This window comes from Heptranchias perlo, chromosome 6 (genome assembly GCF_035084215.1).
Source record: "Heptranchias perlo isolate sHepPer1 chromosome 6, sHepPer1.hap1, whole genome shotgun sequence".
NCBI lineage: Eukaryota > Metazoa > Chordata > Chondrichthyes > Hexanchiformes > Hexanchidae > Heptranchias > Heptranchias perlo.
This window is the reverse complement of record NC_090330.1, coordinates 18410165-18436278: the sequence shown is the minus strand read 5'-3', so window position 1 is coordinate 18436278 and position 26114 is coordinate 18410165. Positions and strand designations below refer to the sequence as shown.

Genomic DNA, 26114 nt, shown 5'->3' with positions numbered 1-26114 from the left:
GGTGGTGGTGTTCCCATGTGCCTGCTGCTCTTGTCCTTCTAGGTGGTAGAGGTCGCGGGTTTGGGAGGTGCCGTCGAAGCAGCCTTGGCAAGTTGCTGCAGTGCATCCTGTAGATGGTACACACTGCAGCCACGATGTGCCGGTGGTGAAGGGAGTGAATGTTTAGAGTAGTGGATGGGGTGCCAATCAAGCAGGCTGCTTTGTCCTGGATGGTGTCGAACTTCTTGAGTGTTGGAGCTGCACTCATCCAGGCAAGTGAAGAGTACTCCATCACACTCCTGACTTGTGCCTTGTAGATGGTGGAAAGGCTTTGGAGAGTCAGAAGGAGAGTCACTCTCCACAGAATATCCAGCCTCTGACCTGCTCTTGTGGCCACAGTATTTATGTGGCTGGTCCAGTTAAGTTTCTGGTCAGTGGTGACCCCCAGGATGTTGATGGTGGGGGATTGGGTGATGGTAATACCATTGAATGTCAAGGGGAGATGGTTAGACACTCTCTTGGAGATAGTCATTGCCTGGCACTTGTCTGGCACGAATGTTACTTGCCACTTATCAGCGCAATCCTGGATGTTGTCCAGGTCTTGCTGCATGTGGGCACGGACTGCTTCATTATCTGAGGGGTTGCGAATGGAACTGAACACTGCAATCATCAGCGAACATCCCCATTTCCGACCTTATGATGGAGGGAAGGTCATTGATGAAGCAGCTGAAGATGGTTGGGCCTAGGACACTGCCCTGGGGAAGTCTTGCAGCAATGTCCTGGGGCTGAGATGATTGGCCTCCAACAGCCACTACCATCTTCCTTTGTGCTAGGTATGACTCCAGCCACTGGAGAGTTTTCCCCCTGATTCCCATTGACTTCAATTTTACTAAGGCTCCTTGGTGCCACACACAGACAAACGCTGCCTTGATGTCAAGGGCAGTCACTCTCACCTCACCTCTGGAATTCAGCTCTTTTGTCCATGTTTGGACCAAGGCTGTAATGAGGTCTGGAGCCGAGTGGTCCTGGCGGAACCCAAACTGAGCATTGGTCAGCAGATTATTGGTGAGTAAGTGCCGCTTGATAGCACTGTCGACGACACCTTCCATCACTTTGCTGATGATTGAGAGTAAACTGATGTGGCGGTAATTGGCCGGATTGGATTTGTCCTGATTTTTGTGGACAGGACATACCTGGGCAATTTTCCACATTGTCGGGTAGATGCCAGTGTTGTAGCTGTAATGGAACAGCTTGGCTAGAGGCGCAGCTAGTTCTGGAGCACAAGTCTTCAGCAGTACATCCGGGATGTTGTCGGGGCCCATAGCCTTTGTTGTATCCAGTGCACTCAGCCATTTCTTGATATCACGTGGAGTGAATCGAATTGGCTGAAGACTGGCTTCTGTGATGGTGGGGATATCGGGAGGAGGCCGAGATGGATCATCCACTCGGCACTTCTGGCTGAAGATGGTTGCAAACGCTTCAGCCTTGTCTTTTGCACTCACGTGCTGGACTCCACCATCATTGAGGATGGGGATGTTTGCAGAGCCTCCTCCTCCTGTTAGTTGTTTAATTGTCCACCACCATTCACGACTGGATGTGGCAGGACTGCAGAGCTTTGATCTGATCCGTTGGTTGTGGAATCGCTTAGCTCTGTCTATAGCATGTTGCTTCCGCTGTTTAGCATGCATGTAGTCCTGAGTTGTAGCTTCACCAGGTTGGCACCGCATTTTTAGGTACGCCTGGTGCTGCTCCTGACACGCTCTCCTACACTTCTCATTGAACCAGGGTTGATCCCCAGGCTTGTTGGTAATGGTAGAGTGAGGAATATGCCGGGCCATGAGGTTACAGATTGTGCTGGAATACAATTTTGCTGCTGATGGCCCACAGCGCCTCATGGATGCCCAGTTTTGAGCTGCTAAATCTGTTCTGAATCTATCCCAGTTAGCACGGTGATAGTGCCACACAACACGTTGGATGGTGTCCTCAGTGCGAAGACGGGACTTTGTCTCCACAAGGACTGTGCGGTGGTCACTCCTACCAATACTGTCATGGACAGATGCATTTGCGACAGGTAGATTGGTGAGGCTGAGGTCAAGTAAGTTTTTCCCTCGTGTTGGTTCGCTCACCACCTGCTGCAGGCCCAGTCTGGCAGCTATGTCCTTCAGGACTCGGCCAGCTGTGGTGCTACCGAGCCACTCTTAGTGATGGACATTGAAGGCCCCCACCCAGAGTACATACTGTGCCCAAATGGTGTTCAACATGGATGAGGACGGTAGGTGGTAATCAGGAGGTTTCCTTGCCCATGTTTGACCTGATGGAATGAGATTTCATGGGGTCCAGAGACAATGTTGAGGACTCCCAGGGCCACTCCCTCTTGACTGTATATCAATCTACTGCCACCTCTGGTGGGACAGGACATACCCAGGGATGGTGATGGAAGAATCTGGGACGTTGGCAGAAAGGTATGATTCTGTGAGTATGGCAATGTCAGGCTGTTGCTTGACTAGCCTGTGGGACACACTCTCAATTTTGGCACAAGTCCCCAGATGTTAGTGAGGAGGACTTTTTAGGGTCGACTGGGCTTGGTTTGCCTTTGTCGAGTCCAGTGCCGAGTGGTCCGATGCCGGGTGGTCCGTCCAGTTTTATTCTTACTATGACTTTTTTTAGCGCGATTGTACAACTGAGTAGCCATTTCAGAGGGCAATTAAGAATCAACCACATTGCTGAGGGTCTGGAATCATATATAAGCCAGACCGGGTAAGGACGGCAAGTTTCCTTCCCTAAAGGACATTAGTGAACCAGATGGCTTTTTACGACAATCCGGTAGTTTCATGGCCACCATTACTGATGCTAGTATTTTAATTCCAGATTTTATTTAATTAATTGAATTTAAATTCCCCAGCTGCCGTGGCAGGATTTGAACTCATGACTCCGGATTATTAGTCCAGGCCTCTTGATTACTAGTCCAATAACATAACCACTATGCTACCGTACCCTCATATTAAAAGTGGCATCGACTAGGGAGCCGAACTGCACCTTCCGTGGTGCAGAGGGACTCTGGTGGTAGTTTCAGGGAGAATTTCAGTGGGTTATAACAGTACTACTTGTCACATGTAGGATTTCAGGGCGTTGCACCTATTACTACCAATTACATAAAAATTACATATAGATTATCAGTGAGCTACTGTTGGTTATGAGTGGAATCTGAGTGCTGTCAGTATTACTGTTAGTTATGTGCAATTTCAGTGAGTTACTGTTAGTTACTGGTGGAATCAAGGCTGGTGGAGTCCCCTCTGCAAATTGCTCCCCCACCATTGGTTTCCCCTCTTCCCTGGCATCAGTTTCTTGTATTTGCCTGCTCTGGATGACTTCCTGGTTCTCTGATATCTTGCACAGCAGGTGCTGGTGCAAAACTTTGAGCAAAGATATTCAGCAACAGAGACTCGGGCCTGGATTTTAACTCTGAGCCGGAAAGAGAGCTGGGGGTGAGGATTTGCGGGTTACGGTTGCGGTCGAAAAATCAAACCCTAACCCACCCGCCCCCAACTCACCTGTTCTTGGGGCTTAAAATCACCCCCCCCCCCCCCCCACAAACCCGCCTTTATAAGATAAATGTAATAACATTTGCCAATGTCATGTGGTCAGCATATCATGTGATCAACCTTCCAGGAATGCCTCCAACCTGATTAGTCGACCGTTTGTGGCAGGGAAGCAGAGCTTTGACCTGATCCATTGGTTGTGTGATCGCTTAGCTCTGTCTATATCATGCTGCTTTTGCAGTTTAGCACACATGTTGTCCTGTTCTACCTCTTTTTCAATCATTCTTCTTATTACTTGTAACACCGAGAGCTCACTTTCCCCTTCAAGCTGCCTACAGTACCCTTGCTTTTCCCCTCTCATGTAGGTACAATTCGAATTCAATCTGATGAGTCTAATGTGCAGGATGAAATAATAAATGCCAGTTTCCCACACTGAAGATACTGACACATGCCTGGGAACAGTTTGAGGGGTGTTGGCAGCTTTCCAGTATCTTTCCTATTCTCTTGTGCGTGCGCCTCGGTATTGATTGCAAATCCAACTGTATTGAAGAACTATTCTACAATATGATTTGGCTGCCTGTTACAAATTAAATTGTTTATGCCCCAAAGCAGATTTGGACACAGACAGCAAAATCAGAAAAAGTACATGTGCACACGAGTTTGTTTCTGGTGTGTAACTTCTCTATTGGAAAGGTCCTTCAGATCAGTTGTGTGAAAAATGACGACCAGAGTAAAATTGCAGTGCCGACGGCAAGAACCACTGACAACAACAATAACAGCTTGCATCTATATAGCGCCTTTAATGTAGTAAAACGACCCAAGGTGCTTCACGGAGTTATCAATGGTTTCTTCTCTTCTGAAGAGAGGATTGTAAAATTAAGTATGAGTTGGGAGTATTCATCTGTGAGAGTTAGCTAATCAACTGTTGTCAACAATGTATACTTTCTAGCAAGGGGGGTATACTGGATAAGCAATGAGGAACCAGAGCCATGGCTCTTTGAAGGTTTTGTCATCCCCATTCTGTGGCCATGGAACATTTATTGCACCCCATAATTCCCCCCGCTAAGGTAAACTACCTCAACAGAGACCTGGGATTGAACTTGGAACATTTCTGCACTGTGTGGGTTAGGACCACACATCAAATAGTGCCTTTAACCACTAAACCACGAAGAGAGCCCTAAGAATACCAGATTTTGAAGTAGAGGGCCAACTGTCAAGTACTAAAGAAGGACTACATTTATATTAAGCAAAAGATTACACACAATGTCTAAATCTGTTTACCTTTGAGAGACAAGGCAATGTATAGGTATTGAAGTTTAGTAACATAATTATTCAGTATATACTATACTGAATACTAAAGCACAGTATTGTTGTACCAGGCTTTGTTTTAACATGTGTGAAACACTGGGGTTCTCCAGCCTGGATAAAATACAAGGCTCCAAAGCACTCCTTGGGCAACGTGTAGCCCTTTTTGTTTCGGCTGTTACCTCAGAAGTAATTTCTTGTAAGATTCTATCTGAATAATTTTGATAACTGTAGGATCATTTTCATGCTTGCTGATTGTTCGAACATGTTTCATTGACAGTAGTGTATAACAAGGAGGTAGAAGATCTGGCAGAACTTCAGTCGATGGGAATGGATGGGGAGAGGTACCAAACAAATTTTTCAGATGCCACTGCATTCATTTCATTTTTATTCATCTTGTATTTATAAACTCAAGGGCATATAATATTTTAAAATAATATTATTCTTTTAAGTTTAGTGTTGTAGCTATCAGAGAAGCCTTCACCTGGACAAAGTTCACACTGAATTTATAAAGGAGCCATATGAAGTATTCATAAGTATCAGCTATGGCTTCATTGTCTATGGTGTAGACTTTTCCTGACCGTAAATATGACAGCCTTGTTCCAAAAGTATTTAGAACCTATTTCAGGAGCTTAAACCTCTTCAAATTTCTCTACAAGACTGGTCATACAAAGAAGAAAAAATGCCTTGTACCCGAAAATGTTGGTAGAAGTTTGAATAGTTTTAAGCTCATTTCACTTATACAGCTGCATACAGTGAAGCCACCAAAGTAAGTGTTAGCAATGTGTTTTTAAAAAAAAAAGTGAATAGTAACATGATTTGTGCCATTAGAGGCTTGTCTTGTATACTGCTAGAGCCTGTATATCAGAAACCTCATGAATGCATGTTTTGCATTATTGTGTGTTTGTTTTATCATAATACAAAACGTTTTTCATGTTGTAGATCTACTTGGCAGTTTACACAGATGATCCACTAGAATATCGGATCATGCCAATATGGAACCATAGTGACTTTTTTTTGTACTGCTTTTGCATCAATGTAGTTGTCAGTAGCATTTACACAAGTGACTTGGGAAAATTGGACAAGATTTATACTGGTGCAAAGTTACCAACGTAAATGGAACTTTTATTTTTTGTTTACTTTGTTATTTATCCCTCTAATGAAAATTACCTCAATAGTCATGAGACAGCAATGAACTGGCAGGGTAGCAAAGCATCCTCAACAAAGCCTCTCTTCGGGTTTGTTTTTCCACATGACTGAGGAACAATTGGCTCTTCCACATGGAGCCCTTCTCCTGTTCCTGGGAAAATTGTGGGAAACTCAGTATTTGCATAATCGTCTTTACTGCTATTGTGGGCGGGCTTTAGATGCCATTGCACAGTGTCACATTTAGCGTTGGAATGACCACCTGTCCAGAACTAATGAACTTAGCCTTTGTGTAACATTATCTGTTTTCACAGCAGCCCTTGTGTATAATGAATAACTTGATTTAATATTAGAAAAACTATGATTCTGTTAATGTTTGCAGAATGTCTGAATGCTTTCAGAACCAAATTTCCATTTCAGCATGCCACACGGTGACATTTTTCTCTGCTGAAGTAAGTTTTAAAGTTGGTCTTTGTCAATTTTTCTCATGAATATTAAATAGGAGCAGGAAAAGGAATAAAAAGAATGCCATTTGCTGCTTTCATAAAATTATCTAAATGAGTTACAATGTCTTCTTGCTTGACTTCCCGTTAGTTTTACCACTGGACCTAAATCAAAATGGGCCTGAAGTATATAAAATAAAATTAAAACTTCAGTTTATTGAAGTGTGTGTCTGGTAATTAAATCTTGAATGTAGGTTTCCAACAGTAGTCCACTGACCCTAGGGGTCTACAGGATTGTCAGGTTTGCCTGCCTGGGGCCAGGCATAGCATTTTTTTGAGCACATTATCTTTAATTCATTTTTTTCCTATATTTTCTGCATTTGTTGACTTTGTCCAACAACTTGCAGTTATACAGCACCTTTGATGCAGAAAATGCCCTTGGCACTTCATAGAAGTGAAAGTATAAGGTAATTAATAAAAGCAACAAATGCCAAACATTGGTGGGAAAGTTAGGAGAAGTGACTGAAAGCTGGGTTAAAAAGGTAGGTTTAAAGTAGGCTTTTAAAGGTGGAGGGAAAAACAGAGTTAAGGGATGGAATTCCAGAGAGTCGGGTTGAGGTAGCTAAAGGCTCTGTCACCAATGCTGGGGTGAAGAAAGGGATAGCAGGCTAGAGTTGGAGGACCAAAGGATGCAAGAGGGGCTTGCAGAGGTAGGGTGTCACTAGGCTGTGGCAAGTTTTGAAGATGAAAATTTTAATTTCATTTTTTTTATTCGTTCATGGGATGTGGGCGTCGCTGGTGAGGCCGACATTTATTGCCCCTGAGGGGGATGGGGAAAGAGTGTAGGTCAGTGAGTACAAAAGTGATGGGCAAGTGGGATTTAGTGATGGACAGGATACGTATGGTTCAACTTTAGGCAAGTTGGAGTTTATAGAGCATGGGAGGCCAGCAAAGTGCATATTTGAGAAATTGAGTCTAGGAGAGACGAAAGTGTGGATATAGTGGTAGTAGGAGTGGAGGCAGGTGATGTGTTTGGAAATAAATTAGCGAGGGAGTTGAGGAAATCTTTTCTCCAGGGATGAATGGTGTAGTTGGTAGAGTAGGTGGATGGCATCTGAGTGCAACAAAATTGTGGAAATAGCCTTGTTACTCGATATCTCGGAAACAGAGAGATGACGTGAGATGGAAATGGGTATAGGCTGGGATAATTGTGTAGGATGAGATTGAGGGCAGACAGGAGAGCAAAAAAGTGAGAGGAGAGAAGGCTAGGAGAGTTTAAGTGTCACCTGTTATGATTGAGGACCGAGGGTTATTGTGTGGATACTAAGAGAATTTCTTTTTGAGGAGATTGTTTTGGATCTTGGGAATAGATATATCATGAGGATTTGAAATGAGAGGCAGGATGGATGTAAAAGTATGAGCTACTTGAAGGACGAAAAGGCAGTCGATGACCATGGGAATCGTCCATAGGTGGGACTTAATGACAAGAACTTCCCCCAGGGATCCTCTCGGCCCTGGCCTTGAACCGCATCTTTCTCCAGTTTCTCTCCTCTCCCTTCATCAACCTTGCCAAGCTCATCTTATCCATGAGACCCACCTTCTGCTTTCTTGACCCTATTCCCAGTAAACTGCTGACCACCCAACTTCCCTTCCTGGCCCTCATGCTAGCTGATACTGTAAACAGTTCCCTCTCCAAGTACTGTGTCCCTCCATTTCAAACTTGCCGTCATCACTCCTCTCCTCAAAAAAAAAACCCCACCCTTGACGACCTCTGTCCTTGCAAACTACGGCCCCATCTCCAACTTCTGTTTCCTCTCAAGTCCTTGAATGTGTTGTCACCTCCCAAATCCATGCCCAACTTTCCCATAACTCTATGTTTCAGCCTCTCCAATCAGGTTTCTGCCCATGCCACCACACTGAAATGGCCCTTATCAAAGTGATAAATAACACCCTATGTGACTGTGACCATGGTGCACTATCCCTCCTCATCCTTCTCGACTTGTCTGCAGCCTTTGACACTGTTAACCACACCATCCTCCACCAAAGCCTCCTCCGTTGTCCTGCTGACATGGGACTGCCCTCGCCTGTTTCCACTCTTACCTTTCCAGTCATAGTCAGAGAATCTCCTGCAATGGCTTGTCTTCCCGCTTCCGCACTGTTACCTCTAGGTGTCCGCCAAGGATCTACGCTTGGTTCCCTTTTATTTCTCATCTACATGTTGCCCCTCAGTAACGACATCTGAAAATACAACGGCAGGTTCCACATGTACGCTGACGACACCCAATTCTACCTCACTGCCACCACATCTCTTGACCCCTCCACTGCCTTTGTTACATCCAGTCCTGGATGAGCTGAAATTTCCTCCAGTTAAACATCGAGAAGACCAAAGCCATTGTCTTCAGCCCCCTCTACAAACTCCGCTCCCTAGCTATCGATTTCAGCCCCCTCCCTGGCTACTGTCTCAGACTGAACCAGACTGTTCACAGCATCAGCATCCTATTTGACCCTGAGCTAAGCTTCCAACCCCATAGCCTCTCCATCATAAAGACTGCCTACTTCCACCTCTGTATTAGCACTCATATCTGCCCCTGCCTCAGCTGCTGAAATCTCATCCATGCTTTTGTTACCTCCAGACTCGACTGTTCCAATGTCTGGGTGGCCTCCCATCTTTCACCCTCCATCAACTTCAGCTCATCCAAAACTCTTTTGCCTGCATCCTATCTCACACCAAGTCCCGTTCACCCATCACCCCTGTGCTTGCTGACCTACATTGGCTCCCGGTCCCTGAACCCCTCGATTTTAAAATTGTCATCCTTGTGTTCAAATCCCTCATGGCCTCACCCCTGCTTATCTCTCTAACCTCCTTACAGTTCTACCACCCTTTGAGAAGTCTGCGTTCTTCCAACTCTGGCCTCTTGTCAACCCCCCACTTCCTTCGCCCCACCATTGGCGGCCATGCCTTCAGCCAACTAGGCCCTAAGCTCTGGCATTCCCTCCCTAATGTTCTCTGTTTCTCCACCTCTCTCTCCTTTAACACTCTCCTTAAAACCTACCTTTTTTTGACCAAGCTTTTGGTCATCTGTCTTAATGTCTCCTTTGGCTCAGCGGCAATTTTTGTCTGATTGTGTTCCTGTGAAGTACTTTGGAACGTTTTACATTAAAGGTGCTATATAAATGCAAGTTATTGTTGTAACAAAATATTTTACATAAACCCAACTGACCAGTTACCATTTTTTAAAAAAAAATTAAAGCCCCAGATATTACATGAGATGGGAGCTTTTTAAAAATGGCTTAAGATGTATGTCAATCAATTACTGTGTACTTTATTATTTTATTTTCCTATTAATTGCTTATTTCACAAAAAAGGAGGATATTGCCATGTATTAGGATTACAGCCAGTGAAAGCATTTCACCCCTTACCCCTGTTTCTCTCCCCAGTCACCTCATTACCGGGAAATGCCTTTTAGTGGTTTTCCCAGGTTGAGATTCCATGTGGGAAACCTGAGTCTTTGTTTTATAAGACCCTGACCCTTAGCCCCTCATCGTGTGATTGTGGCAGATATTGGTGAATGATTGTTTCTGTTACAAGTTAAACCAGCTGGAAGGAGGCAGGATGCAAGAAGTCATCACAGGACCATTAGATGAGTTCTGCTGTAATTTACAGCTGCAAGGGACAATAGCATACACTGCAGAAACAAAAACATGTCCATTGGTGAGTTACTGGATTAATTGGACTTTAAAGCAGTAGGCTAATGTAACTGTTCATTGTATTATGGGCCTTATAAGAAGTTAGGAACATAAGAAATGAGCTGATCCTCAATGTCAGACTGGATCAAATGTTGTTTGTCTGCTTATATTTGCTGTCATTTCAATAATTCAGACATAAATGTCAGAATATAATGCAGCATTTGTAGACTGATCAAAATGTAACTGGTTCTTGGGTATCTGTATTAACTTGTGTAGAATCATAGAATCATAGAAGTTACAACATGGAAACAGGCCCTTCGGCCCAACATGTCCATGTCGCCCAGTTTATACCACTAAGCTAGTCCCAATTGCCTGCACTTGGCCCATATCCCTCGATACCCATCTTCCCCATGTAACTGTCCAAATGCTTTTTAAAAGACAAAATTGTACCCGCCTCTACTACTGCCTCTGGCAGCTCGTTCCAGACACTCACCACCCTTTGAGTGAAAAAATTGCCCCTCTGGATCCTTTTGTATCTCTCCCCTCTCACCTTAAATCTGTGCCCCCTCGTTATAGACTCCCCTACCTTTGGGAAAAGATTTTGACTATCGACCTTATCTATGCCCCTCATTATTTTATAGACTTCTATAAGATCACCCCTTAACCTCCTACTCTCCAGGGAATAAAGTCCCAGTCTGTCTCACCTCTCCCTGTAGTGCTGCACTTCTCTGGTCATTATTGAATAGAATTATTGTTGCTACTTTTTGTACCCCAGGTAGCAGTCGGTTGGTAATATAAACTAGTTCACTTGCTCTATCTAGTGTGTAAAGTCACACGTGCAACTTTGCCAGTCGGGCTGGGACATTCCTAATTTGAGGGTTGTGGGGGGATTCTCTTACCCCTAATTTGAGGGTTAGGGGTAAGAGAATGGAGTAAAGTGCAGGCAGTGCTGAAATTGTATTGCTGGGCTGTTGAGCAGCCTGACAGCTCAGCGTACCTGCAACCAGACCCAAAAATAAGGGCAACCTGATCTTGGCATGGCAGGAGCAAGCTGTTTATATTTGCTAGAGGACAAAGGCATTGAGGAAAACGCCCTCGCAAGGAAGTCTTAGTGGTTAAGATGGCATGGGTGTTGATGTGTTTACTTACAGGGTTGCTTCTGGCTGCTTGCATTACCGATTGTAATCAAATATCCTAACTGTTTTCTTTGCTCTCTTACCGCACCTCTTCTCTCTCTCTCACTCTCTCAAACTCTCTCCTGCTTGCGCGCACCCCCTTCCTGCGCCCGCCCCCTTCCTAATCCCCCCTGCTTGCGCCCGCCCCCTTCCTAATCCCCCCCGCTTGCGCCCGCCCCCTTCCTAATCCCCCCCGCTTGCGCCCGCCCCCTTCCTAATCCCCCCCGCTTGCGCCCGCCCCCTTCCTAATCCCCCCCGCTTGCGCCCGCCCCCTTCCTAATCCCCCCCGCTTGCGCCCGCCCCCTTCCTAATCCCCCCCGCTTGCGCCCGCCCCCTTCCTAATCCCCCCCGCTTGCGCCCGCCCCCTTCCTAATCCCCCCCGCTTGCGCCCGCCCCCTTCCTAATCCCCCCCGCTTGCGCCCGCCCCCTTCCTAATCCCCCCGCTTGCGCCCGCCCCCTTCCTAATCCCCCCGCTTGCGCCCGCCCCCTTCCTAATCCCCCCGCTTGCGCCCGCCCCCTTCCTAATCCCCCCGCTTGCGCCCGCCCCCTTCCTAATCCCCCCGCTTGCGCCCGCCCCCTTCCTAATCCCCCCGCTTGCGCCCGCCCCCTTCCTAATCCCCCCGCTTGCGCCCGCCCCCTTCCTAATCCCCCCGCTTGCGCCCGCCCCCTTCCTAATCCCCCCGCTTGCGCCCGCCCCCTTCCTAATCCCCCCGCTTGCGCCCGCCCCCTTCCTAATCCCCCCGCTTGCGCCCGCCCCCTTCCTAATCCCCCCGCTTGCGCCCGCCCCCTTCCTAATCCCCCCGCTTGCGCCCGCCCCCTTCCTAATCCCCCCGCTTGCGCCCGCCCCCTTCCTAATCCCCCCGCTTGCGTGCGCGCGCGCCCCCTTCCTAATCCCCCCCCCCCCGCTTGCGTGCGCGCGCGCCCCCTTCCTAATCCCCCTTGCCCGCGCGCCCCCTTCCGAATTCCCCCCCCCCCGCTTGCCCGCGCGCCCCCTTCCGAATTCCCCCCCCCCCGCGTGCGTGCGCGCGCCCCCTTCCGAATTCCCCCCCCCCCCGCGTGCGTGCGCGCGCCCCCTTCCTAATTCCCCCCCCCCCCCCCCCGCTTGCGCCTCGCGTGCCCCCTTCCAATTCCCCCCCCCGCTTGCGTGCGCGTGCCCCCTCCCCCCGTTCTCTGGCTTCTTTTCAAATTGGCAGGTTGGAAATGAGTGTTCTTGAATGCTAAGTTTTCAATTTTGTTTTTTTTTTCACTGAGTTAAACTTGATCTCAATTATTCAGTATCTTGCATTATTCAGTATGTTAGTCATGTTGAAAATTTATTTTTCATTTATTATTTCAAATCAGATTTTTCCTCACAGTTTTTTTTCAACAAAAAAAGCTGGTGGGAAGTTTTCAGTTATACGTAATTATAAAATGCTGGAAATTTGTAATTGCATTTTGTGACTAGTAAAATATCATAACCTACATTGTTAGCGCTTAATTTTCAAAATTAAACTCATTTATGTTGACATTTGAAAATATCTAGACTTTTGCTCTGAATGTTTTGAATGATTTCTGCAAATTTCTCTAGCAACATGTTGCTGTAGAATTATTAGAAAGGTTGCTATTACTTCTATTTCAAAAGAGATGTTTTGCTATTGGAAATCATTTGTTTTATCTGAGCTGCATTTCAAAATGTTTTAACAACTTAATTTGTATGTTTAACATTTAATATGGAGTAATTTCTGCTTTGAGTTGGATGGTAGATATTTAACATTTTTTAAAAGCCACTTCCACAAGCCATGTACGATATCCAACCTATTTAATCTCCTGAGGGAAATGTCCATTATAGGTATGTTCTGATGCTGAAGGAAAACTAAAAAATACATGTTTGTTTTCGGTCTCCACTATTCAACACTGACCTGCCACAAACAGCACACCCTTGTGGTCCCAGCAGCATAGAAACAATTGTGTCCCATAGAGTATTTGATCATCCTAGTCTGTATTTATACCACTTCCAATAGAATGTAGATTGATGGAGGTTATCCCTGCAGTATATCCCCAAGAGCATTGGTTAAGCTGCACCTGGAGTGTTGTGTGGAGTTTTGGAACACTCACTAAAGAGAGGCTGTAGCTGAGCTGAAAAGGGAGCAGAGAAGAACTGCTAAAATGATGGGGCCCAGAAAATAAAACAGTAGACTCAGAACTAGGACTCTTCCCATTGTACTGACATTGAGTTGAGGAGTATTTAGTCACTAAATCACAAGCAATTTAGGTAAGGGTTGTTTCATGAAATACTGTACATGTTAATGAGAGTTATACATTGTTTAAACAAGTAGTATTGTAAAAAGTGGCACAAAAGTCACAAGTTAGGTTTTACATCCTGTAGTTAAACAATCTCACACCACACCATTTCATATCCTGTATACATAAATCTTTAAAAGTGGAAGGACAAGCTGTAAAGAAAAATGGCCTCGTAGGTGTGTCTCTTTTTTTCCTCTTTTTTTTCTCTCACACACACAACAAAAGCATTAATTAGGCAACAGTTGGAATATTCAGTCCAGTTTTGGGCACCATACTTAAGGATGTGAAGCCATGGAGCGAGTGCAAAAGAAATTCATTAAGTAATATAAGGGATGAGTGGCTCTAGTTACTCGAAGAGACTAGAGAAACTGGGGCAGTATTCATTTGAAGAAAGAAGGTTAAGAGGAGAACTATTGGAAGTGTTCAAAATTATGAAGGGTTTTGATAAGGTAAGTACGAAAAAGCAATTAATTGGTGAGTCATTAACTGGAGAGTATAAATTTAAGATTATCACAAAGAATGAAAGGAGAATTTTTTTTTACACAGGATTGTTAGGACTTGGAATGCCCTACCAGAAACAGTGGTGGAAGCAGAATCCAAATGGCTATTGAAAGTGAAGTGACTAAATATTTAAAATGAAATGGTTATGTGGAAAGGGCAGGAAATGTGTCTTAAGTGGATAGCTGTTTCAGAGAGCCAACACTGATGCAATGGGCCAAATAGCCTCCTTTGTACTGTAAAATTTTCTGACTCTAACAATGACCATAATTTTATGCTACAGTTCCTTACAGAAGGAAGAAAATTCCATTTAATTGGCATCTAGCTTAAGTTTTAAAAAGTGAGACAAATTTTGAATGGTGACTTATGTATTTCAATGAATAGAGCAAACCAATATCGGCCAATTTTTGGCAAATTAAGCTGGCTTTACTTTGTGACTTGTACAAACTTCTGTCTTTTTTTAAAGTAATTTTTTTATATTAAAAGTTTGTTTCCTGTAGATTTCATTTGATCTCGATCTGTCTGAGTAATTAGCCACTAACTGACCTTGAGGAAGTACAACAATTATTCTTGTGGCCTTAAAGGAACACACTGGGCTGCACATAACAATACCATAGCAGAATAATACATTGTGATTTTCATGATCTTTATGCCTGTTACGAAACAGGGTGTCCTCGAAATCGCCATGAGCAATGCCACTGGATTGTTGCGTTATGCAACTACCAGGATTGTAGAAGATGAAGTAGATGGACCTTGGCTTTTTTTTGTCTAGAAATGTCAATGCCGTGTGTGTGTGTGTGTGTGTGTGTGTGTGTGTGTGTGTGTGTGTGAGAAATATTTTTTGAGGCATTGCACTGTCAAGACTTGCAAAGTTAAGACCTCTGCATTTCCAAGCAAGCTTTGGTTAATTTAGAATTGACAGCAAGCTGCAGTGAGATAGTATTGCAGTACTTTGGATATACAAGTATTACAGTACTTGAATATATGAACATCCAAAAATGACAGACAGGAAAGACCTACAACCTGTCCCACACAAATGTGATGTCTTGTGCATCACAATACATACACTCCCCACTCCATCCAGAAGCTATGTCATTTCCTGAGAGGCGAAAAACCATGTAAAAACACAGGCTAATTAGGGGGGGGGGGGGGGGGAAATCTGGGAAATTCCTCTCCAACCCTCAAAGGTGATTGAAACTAATCCATGGGGATCACTCTGGCCCTGATTAATGTTATACAATACCTACATTGTACGCGATAATCTCCGCCCCTGCCAGAAACGGGTCCAGGTCTCGCCTGAAGGAATTCAGAGAATCAGTGTTCACCGCACGAGCTGGCAGTCTGTTCCACAGGTCCACTATTCTCTGGGGAAAGAACCACCTCCTAACATCTAACCATGTTCTGCCTTTACATAACTTGAGATTGTGACCCCTGGTCCTCCCTAACCCATTTAGTTGAAACGAACTGTCTACACAAATACAATGTAGTCCCTTCATCATATAAACGTCGATCAAATCAGTCCTAAGTTTACGCTTCTCTTTGGTGTAGAGACACAGTTCTTCGAGCATATCTTGGTAACTTAAGAGGCTTTAAACTGGGAATTAATCTTGTGGCCCTCCTCTGCAACCTTTCCAAAGCCTCAATATCGCCCACAATGTGAGGAGACCAAAACTGGACACAGTATTCTAACTGAGGCCTAACCAAGGCCTTATACAAGGACAAAATAATATGCTTTGTTTTATGGTGTGCTGTCCTGTAAATACACCCAAGGAACCTATTCGCACTAGCTATTGCTTCATGGCATTGGTCATGAACCTTTAGAGATCTAGAACGCCCAGGTCTCTTTCTTCACTGGCTTTAGTTCTTTTCCCTGAAGGGTGTATGTTTATTCTGCATTTGTCCTGCCCACATGCACTTTTCCAAGTTAAACCCCATTTGCCAGTCCTGGGCTCGGTGCTCCAGTGCATATTCATTACTACAATTATGTTCTATAGAATGAAGAGACCCTTAGATTGATTATTTATTGCATAGCATAATCACACTTAATTTCTGCACTATGATCATTTGTGGTGGGGGACAGGAGCTCCTCTCAACCATGTTTTTTGCTTGCCTGAACACAAGCTATTTATCTTAGTGCATTCATGACATAAGATTACTACTGGATTCTTGTCAATCTACTCTCCCGGCCCAGCAATTTCTTTTACCACTACTTATTTCTATATTTATTAAACTTTACCAAGTTTTCTGAGTTTTACTGTAAAGAATTTGTGCCTCCTACTACTTACTACCTTGTGTTCTTACCCTAATACTTCAGGGAAAAGAACTAAAGCCAGTGGAGCATGTCCATTGATACTGTGCAATATGACAGGAAAATAAGGGTTTCTGTTTGCAAGTAATATATTGGGTCAGAGCCGTAGATGGCTACCTGTAAGAATAAATGGTTTTGCCATTGTCCTTGCTGACCTATATTGACTCTTGACCTCCCAACACCTCACATTTAAAATTCTCATCTTTGTGTTTGAGGCCTCACCCCTTCCTATCTCTGCAGCCACCTCCAACACTATAACTCTACTGGCCCTTCAAACTCTCTACTCCTCTGACTCTGGCTTCTTGTGCACCAATCCAGGCCCCATACTCTGGACCAAAATCCCTCAGCCTTTCCACCCCTCTCCCGCTTTAAGATCCTTCTTTAAACCCACTTCTTTGACCAAGCTTTTGGTCTCCCCTCCTAATATCTCCTTTGGCTCTGCATCTGTTTTTTGAACACATGTCTGTGAAGCGCCATGGAACATTAAAGGCACCATATAAATGGAAGTTGTTTTGCGTAAAGGTATTGTTAAGGGACGGCACTGCTTATTGTACATAATGTGATCATAGTATGTTGTTGAGATAAAGACCAATGTCAAAAAATTCACCCTAATGCCTTCTGTTTACAGTAGAAACCGAGCAATTATGTGCAGCACAGTTGTAGAAATCTCTTTATCCTTGCAATGTACAAAGAGCATCTATTGTAACATTTGAAATAGCTACCCAGTGAGGATGGATGTTTGGTAAATGTTTGTCATGTAACAAGAGAACTCAATTCATTGAGGATTGCAAGTAGTCAGTCAACTGGAGTTAATGTGCTCATTGTTATGTAGTGCAGTATAATTGGTAGCAAATGCTGGCCTGGATGGCAGGCAGTACATTATCTGTTTCTTGGGGTCATGGCTGCAGTGTTCGATTGGAAAGTATTTGCTCTTTAAAATGTTGACTATAGTTTGCAGGTGTCAAAATATATGTTACCTTTTCATTGTATCATTTGAAAATTGCAATGCAATACAATACAGAAGTTTACCAAAAGTTAAATCTAATGGTACAGAGTGACCTGACGAAGGAGCAAAGCTCCGAAAGCTTGTGATTTCAAATAAAGCTGTTGGACTATAACCTGGTGTTGTACGACTCCTTACATTTGTGTAACTCAAAGTGCTGTCTTCAGACAATTGAAGTTTGGAAAGGCAGTCTGTAATTGTTCTGCTTGATGATTTTCACACTTGAAGTGGAAAGTTGTTGAGACGGAGTAGTTGAGTATGAAACTGTTGCACCTTTTAAGGAAAGAGTAGTTAAACATTTGAACCAGAGGAAGATACATGGCCATGGGGATAGAGCAGAGCAGTTGGATTAGCTTTAGCACAGCTGGTGTGGACAGAATGGGACTTCTCAGAAGTTGACAGTACAGGTTCTAAAGCACAAAAATTTCCCATACCGACTTGGAAATCACTCCCCTAACTTTAAGCTTTACTGACATCCTGGTGGAATTGATTGATTTTCCTACTTGCTCTCATTTTGCACATGATACCAGCGTTCCTAAACAATCATTTCTGCAGTCATCTGTGATCTGCATCATCTGTGTACATGTGATTTGGACTAAGATTGAGTTATAAGACAAGGATAAAGCATTGCTTTTCTGAAGTTAAACAAAAGTGCTGGTGTAGTCTTTAGCAGGTTGAAGTATATTTAGTTCTTAACTGCAACCAGCTTGTTTTGGTAAATTCGACTAACTTGGGCTGTTGCTTTATCTTGTAACTTGGATTGTTGTTTTATTTTATCCTGTGGCTTGAACTTCCTAAATTTAGCCTAAGATCACCTTGGAAATTTGATATGGCACTCAACTGATATAATCAGGTCATATTTTAGCAATCCTTCACATAATTGGTTGAAAATTGGTTTGAGTTTGCTTTTTCAACCAATGAAATGATTATTTTTAAGTGAATGCAATTCAGCTCTGAAAGCAGAGTAGGTCATTGAGAGCAGAAGGAAGCAATATACATGGCCAGTTTGAGGCACCCAAGGCTTTGGGGAGGTGGGGGTCATGCACAGTGGTTCCTTCAGCCTGGGGGAGAAGAAGGTAAGAGACCTAAAAGAGAACCATTGGACCAATGAAAGGACAGATTGGAGCGAATAGAAATAAGGGGGAAAGTAAAGGAGAGAGGAAAGAGGAGCACAAGTATAAATGGAAATATTGGAGTTTTTTTTTAATTCGTTCGTGGGATGTGGGCGTCGCTGGCACGGCCAGCATTTATTGCAAATCAAGCGGGCTGCTTTGTCCTGGATGGTGCCGAGCTTCTTGAGTGTTGGAGCTGCACTCATCCAGGCAATGTGGAGAGTATTCCATCACACTCCTGACTTGTGCCTTGTAGATGGTGGAAAGACTTTGGGGAGTCAGGAGATAAGTCACTCGCCACAGAATACCCAGCCTGTGACCTGCTCTTGTAGCCACAGCATTTATGTGGCTGGTCCAGTTAAGTTTCTGGTCAATGGTGACTCCTAGGATGTTGATGGGGGAGATTCGGCGATGGTAATGGCATTGAATGTCAAGGGGAGGTGGTTAGACTCTCTTGTTGGAGATGGTCATTGCCTGGCACTTGTCTGGCACAAATGTTACTTGCCACTTATCAGCCCAAGCCTGGATGTTGTCCAGGTCTTACTGCATGTGGGCACGGACTGCTTCATTATCTGAGGGGTTGCGAATGGAACTGAACACTGCAATCGTCAGCGAACATCCCCATTTCTGACCTTATGATGGAGGGAAGGTCATTGATGAAGCAGCTGAAGATGGTTGGGCCGAGGACACTGCCCTGAGGAACTCCTGCAGCAATGTCCTGGTGCTGAGATGATTGGGCTCCAACAATCACTACCATCTTCCTTTGTGCTAGGTACGACTCCAGCCGCTGGAGAGTTTTCCCCCTAATTCACGTTGCCTTCAGCTTTACTAGGGCTCCTTGGTGCCACACTCAGTCAAATGCTGCCTTGATGTCAAGGGCAGTCACTCTCACCTCCCCTCTGGAATTCAGCTCTTTTGTCCATGTTTGGACTAAGGCTGTAATGAGGTCTGGAGCCGAGTGGTCCTGGCGGAACCCAAACTGAGCGTCGGTGGGCAGGTTATTGGTGAGTAAGTGCCGCTTGAAAGCACTGTCGATGACACCTTCCATCACCTTGCTGATGATTGAGAGTGGACTGATGGGGCGGTAATTGGCCGGATTGGATTTGTCCTGCTTTTTGTGGACAGGACATACCTGGGCAATTTTCCACATTGTCGGGTAGATGCCAGTGTTGTAGCTGTACTGGAACAGCTTGGCTAGAGGTGCGACTAGTTCTGGAGCTCAAGTCTTCAGCACTACAGCCGGGATGTTGTCGGGGTGCATAGCCTTTGCTGTATCCAGTGCACTCGGCCGTTTCTTGATATCACGTGGAGTGAATCAAATTGGTTGAAGACCGGCTTCTGTGATGGTGGGGAGATCGGGACGAGGTTGAGATGGATCATCGGCACTTCTGGCTGAAGATGGTTGCAAACATTTCAGCGTTGTCTTTTGCACTCACGTGATGGCCTTTGCCATCATTGAGGATGGTGATAGTGTATGTTTCCTGTAAGTGTAACAATTACTTCCTGTCACATTATCTGTCATGCTTCCTTATTTGTTATGTATTTAACTCTGAGGACTGCTAACGGTATACCATTATTTAAAAGGGGGGCGAGGGATAGACCAAGTAATTACAGGCCAGTCAGTCTAACCTTGGTGGTGGGCAAATTATTGGAATCGATTCTGAGGAACAGGATAAGCTGTCACTTAGAAAGGCACGGAGTAATCCAGGAGAGTCGTCATGGATTTGTTAAGGGAAGGTTGTGTCTGACTAACTTGATTGAATTTTTTGAGCAGGTAGGTAACAAGGAGGGTTGATGAGGGTAGTGCATTTGTTGTAGTGTACATGGATTTTAGCAAGGCTTTTGACAAGGTCCCATATGGCAGACTGGTCAAAAAGGTACTGGCTCATGGGATCCAAGGGAAAGTGGCAATTTGGATCCAAAATTGACTCAGTGGCAGGAAGCAAAGGGTAATGGGTGACGGATGTTTTTGTGACTGGAAGGCTGTTTACAGTGGGGTTTCGCAGGGCTCAGAACTAGGTTCCTTGCTTTTTGTGATATATATTAATGATTTGGACTTAAAATGTAGGGGGCATGATTAAGAAGTTTACAGATGATACAAAAATTGGCCTTGTGGTTGATGGTGAGGAGGAAAGCTGTAGACTGCAGGAAGATATCAGTTGACTGGTTAGGTGGGCACAAAAGTAGCAAATGGAATTCAATCCGGAGAAGTGTGAGGTAATGCATTTGGGGAGGGCAAACAAGGCAAGGGAGTACACAAAAAATGGGAGGATACTGAAAAGTGTAGAGGAAGTGAGGGACCTTAGAGTGCATGTCCACAGATCCCTGAAGGTAGCAGGACAGGTAGATAAGGTGGTTAAGATGGCATATGGAATACTTTATTAGCCGAGGCATAGAATATAAGAGCAAGGAGGTTATGCTGGAACTGTATAAAACACTAGTTAGGCCACAGCTTGAGTACTGTGTACAGTTCTGGTCACCACATTACAGGAAGGATGTAATTGCACTAGAGAGGGTAGAGAGGAGATTTGCAAGGATGTTGCCAGGACTGGAGAATTTTAGCTACGAATAAAGATTGGATAAGCTGGGGTTGTTCTCTTTGGAACACAGGAAGCTGAGGGGTGATTTAATTGAGCTGTACAAAATTATGAGGGGTCTAGTTAGAGTGGATAGGAAGGACCTACCTCCCTTTAGTAGAGAGGTCAATAACCAGGGGGCATAGATTTAAACTGATTGGTCGAAGGATTCGAGGGGAGCTGAGAAAAAAAAATTTCACCCAGTGTGATGGGGGGGGTCTGGACCTCACTACCTGAAAGGGTGGTAGTCAAAAACCCTCAATTCATTTAAAAAGTACCTGGATGTGCACCTGAAGTGCCGTGACCTACAAGGCTATGGACCAAGTGCTGGAAAATGGGGTTCGGCTGGGTGGCTTATTTTCGACCAGTACGGACATGATGGGCCAAATGGCATCCTGTGCCATAATTTTCTATGATCCTGTGATTGAGATCTCTCAACTCTTGACTTTAATATGAAACTTGTTCTTAACGTATGTGGTCCCCATATCCCTAAGAGTGCTGCTGTTTATTACTTTAATATTCACTATTGCCTTCCATTCACCTTCACCCCACACTATTTTCCCATCTCCTTTTGTTTTGACCATTTGGGTTTGATTAAATTTGTGTGGTTCATGGTGCCACTCATCTGACACCTTAATAAACCAACTCTCAATGCTCCCAGCACAAGCTGCTCACCCCTCTGTTGACCTTTCTCCTGCCACTCTGTCCTACTTCCAAAAGAAATGCCAAAGTAAAAGTCTTTAAAGCTGTTTAAAGTGGGAAAGCTAATGAGTTACAGTGATAAAGCCAAATCTTGAAAGATGCTTTGCCAGGGAATACAAAATACCCGAATGATGCTAACACAATAAGGGTTAAAACTTCTAAATAAATCCCTCAGTCCAACTTCTGCCCTGCTCAGATCACCAAGACCACATGAGGCAGTATTCATCTTGACTTAGTATACATAAACAACCCCAACAACATGCAAGAAATGGAAGTCATAGCATCCCTTGGGGACAGTGGCCACGGCCAATCAAGTTTAACACAATTTGGGATTCCGTTATACCAAGACCAGTAGTCAGGTTAAATTCAAAGAAATGAGGGAAGAATTAAAGCAATTGGATTGGAGAAGGATGTTCATCAATACTTCAATGGAAGACAAAAGAAACACCTTTAAAAGAATAGTGCTGGGCATATAGGACAAATAAATACTTTAGATCAGCAAGTTAAGACTAAACAAGTGTGACCCTAAATGGATGAACAAACAAATTAAAATGAAACAAAAGCAAAATACTGTGGATGCTGGAAATCTGAAATAAAAACAGAAAATGCTGGAAATACTCAGCAAGTCAGGCAGCATCTGTGGAGAGAGAAACAGAGTTAACACTTCTGGTCGATGATCCTTCGTCCTGAAACGTTAACTCTGTTTCTTTCTCCACAGATGCTGCCTGACTTGATGAGTGTTTCCATCATTTTCTGTAAATTAAAATGAAAAATGACCTCTTCAAATCTTGCAGGGTAAAAGGTGAACATAAGAAATAGGAGCAGGAGTAGGCCATAAGGCCCCTCCATTCAATTAGATCATGGTTGATCTTCGACCTCAACTCCACTTTCCCACCTGATCCACGTATCCCTTGATTCCCCTGGAGTCCAAAAATCTATCCGCCTCAGCTTTGAGTATATTCATTGACTCAGCATCCACAGCCCTCTGGGGTAGAGGATTTCACAGATTTAAAACCCTCTGCGTGAAGAAATTCCTTCTCATCTCTGCCTTGAATGGCCAATCCCGAATCTTGAGATTATGCCCCCTGGTTCTAGATTCTCTAGCCAGGGGAAACAATCTCTCAGCATCTACCCTGTCAAGCCCCCTCATAATCTTATGTTTCAATGAGATCACCTCTCATTCTTCTAAACTCCAGAGAGTATAGGCCTACTCTACTTTCTGAGAAAGGGTTTACTGGGGCAACTGTAGGAACACACGGATACATGTCAAAAGAGGGACCTAGATAAAAACATAGCCGCAGAGGCAAAACAGGACGGAATTTTAAAAATCTTTCAGTGGTTCAATAGCAAGAGCACTGGCAAGTGAGAACATTAAAAGATGCAAATAGATTTAAAACCCCATTCAGGACACCTGTTTATTCTGTCTTTGATTGTTGTCTGACTTTCAAAAGTGTGAAGCCTCCTCCAAAACTCAGCAGAAGAAGTTGATGTCACCTCATTTCCTGGAAATGAGTCATGGCTAATAAGGATGTTAAAGTTTAATTCCTTCAAGTGTTAGAGACCTTGGGTTTGTTCTGGCTAAAAAGCACACTTCCAGGTTCAGATCAGATAGTATTCCAAGAAAGGTACGCAGGCTGAACATTATACTGCATCATTTTGTATGGAAGGGAAGACTATATCAGCTGGGTTCCTTGGGGTGTGTGCAACTTTCTGTAGCATCAGTCAAGCTTATTTGATCAATTAGGTACAACTGACTCACTTGAGACTAATTATCTTGAGCTACAGGTAGAATAATCTATCTCCTTAAATGGAGAAGTACACATTCCAGGGAAGCACTATTCATAAAAGGGTACTCACTCGATGTTCTGGTTCCTTTTTACAGGATTGATTCTTTAGATCTAGGAAAAGAAAATGGTCATTTTTGTAACTTACTTCCTGGCCAAGAAAGATGCTTTTGAACCACTTGTGCAATGTACCAGTTTACCAATCCGAATTTCCTTGCTGAGATACCGGACCAGTTTTGCCACAGCAACCCACAGAATCTTTCTTGATGGTACAGCCCTTGAGAGAATCTGCAATGATAATAGCATTGATGTTAAGGCAAACCTTCACACCAAAAGCTTAGAATGATTATGGTCCTTCCACTGATGCCGACATCATAAGTACACTTGTCAGTTTTGTTGCATCTGTAAATGCTGGTTGATTGGAGACTTCCTAAAAGCTTACTGAGAATCCATGTTTTTACTATCTCTACTTGGCACTTACTATTGGTGGCAGTTCAGGATCATCTTACAGCATCTAATTTCATAAAAGGTGCCTAAAGCCCTTCATTCCTTGGGTAGCTTCCATTTAAGTCTTGAATGTGATTATTTGTGTATAAACATCAGAACTATTTGAGCATAAGGGTTCGTGCAATCTGGCATTTTCTTAAACTTCGAACAGATATTCTACTAGACCTTTCTCATTATGAAAAATTAATGGATTCACTCATGGCAACTTAGCGTCCAAATCAATGTGCCAATTAGGACAATAACAGTTATTGCCAAAAAAATTAACTGAATTTTGCTTGCCTGTAGAAATCACTGTGACATGATTTTAAATTGCTAATTTTTATGACAAGTGGATGTTGGTCTGGGGGATAAGAACACTTTCTCCACTCATCACATGGATCATTTTTCGCTGTCCAAGCAATAAACTTTAACTCTAACCTCAGAGGAGCACCCCATACTTTTTTTTTATTCGTTCATGGGATGTGGGCGTCGCTGGCGAGACCAGCATTTATTGCCCATCCCTAATTGCCCTTGAAGTTGGTGGTGAGCCGCTTTGAACCGCTGCAGTCCGTGTGGTGAAGGTTCTCCCACAGTGCTGTTAGGTAGGGAGTTCCAGGATTTTGACCCAGCAACGATGAAGGAACGACTATATATTTCCATATCGGGATGGTGTGTGACTTGGAGGGGAACGTGCAGGTGGTGTTGTTCCCATGTGCCTGCTGCTCTTGTCCTTCTAGGTGGTAGAGGTCACGGGTTTGGGAGTTGCTGCAGTGCATCCTATGGATGGTACACACTGCAGCCACAGTGCGCCGGTGGTGGATGGGGTGCAAATCAAGTGGGCAGCTTTGTCCTGGATGGTGTCGAGCTTCTTGTGTTGTTGGAGCTGCACTCATCCAGGCAAGTGGAGAGTATTTCTTCACCCTCCTGACTTGTGCCTTGTAGATGGTGGAAAGGCTTTGGGGAGTCAGGAGGTGAGTCACTCGCCACAGAATACTCAGCCTCTGACCTATTCTCGTAGCCACAGTATTTATATGGCTGGTCCAGTTAAGTTTCTGGTCAATGGTGACTCCCAGGATGTTGATAGTGGGGGATTTGGCGATGGTAATGCCGTTGAATGCAGCAGTGTGAATTGTTCCACCCAGCCATACTTTTCTTCTATGTATTGCCTCACTGCTAACCTATATGAAAACAGTACAGACCAGAGATCAAACCTGGGGCCTTCCTGGTCTATATGATTCATTACCAGATCACACTGTGCATTATACTCATTGGGAGCTGTAACTTTTTTTTAAATCATTAATTTTTAAATCTTTTAACTGGGGTAAAGCTCATCATAACACAGAAAAACTGCAAACAACCACTAAATCAAAATATTCCAGCATTTAAATCTACTGTCAGGAGGGAGCGAGACAGTGTTTTTGTTTTAATGGATTGGGGGTGGAATGACCCCGAATGTTGGTGCCCAGGGCCCCAAGATTGCTTACTCTAGCTCTGACAATGTACGTATGTACACACACCAGTTCTTATGACCAGTAAAACTTATTGAAGTGTCTTTGTGTAATTAAGAGTCTTAGTATTAAGCCCTAATGGTTGTAATTTATTTTGTAATATTCTCATTCTTCTTTGCTGAAAAGTTCTTCACTGTGCCGCCAAAATTTCCATTCGAACACAGAGGCGGGGGGGGGGGGGAAGGAAAAGAGAGAATATAAATTTGAAAGCAATTCAAATTGGTGGTAATCTGCTATACAGACTATAATTTTTTTACCAGTTCAAAGGTGCTTGCACAGTATTTAATCATAGCATTTCATTTTGTGCAAGGTTTGACATTCAAAGATTAATTTGTGAACACACTGTTTCTGATGTTTAGTTTTTAGTAAATTACCTTAAACTGTATTGTGTATATAAACACTTAATTGACTATCTGTAAACATAGTTTAAACTCAATAAATTATTTTTCTTGATATTAGGCTCTGCAGAAACTGGCCACCCAATACCTGAAGAGAGAATGGGTTGGATTAAAACTTGATGAAAGAAGTGAACATAACAGGTAAAAGTTCTTGGAAAATGTTGGATCATGGTAATTGAAGTCCA

General features: G+C 43.9%; 1 protein-coding gene across 2 annotated transcripts in view; it reads left to right on the top strand.

The window, feature by feature from the left end:
- The window catches only part of LOC137322796 (F-BAR and double SH3 domains protein 2-like), a 230454-nt gene that overhangs the window by 61996 nt on the left and 142344 nt on the right, over positions 1 to 26114 (top strand). For both annotated transcript variants that reach the window (XM_067985865.1, XM_067985866.1), the window contains exon 4: positions 25991 to 26070. In XM_067985865.1, coding sequence (XP_067841966.1) covers positions 25991 to 26070 — 80 coding nt within the window. The remainder of the gene's footprint in view (positions 1 to 25990; positions 26071 to 26114) is intronic.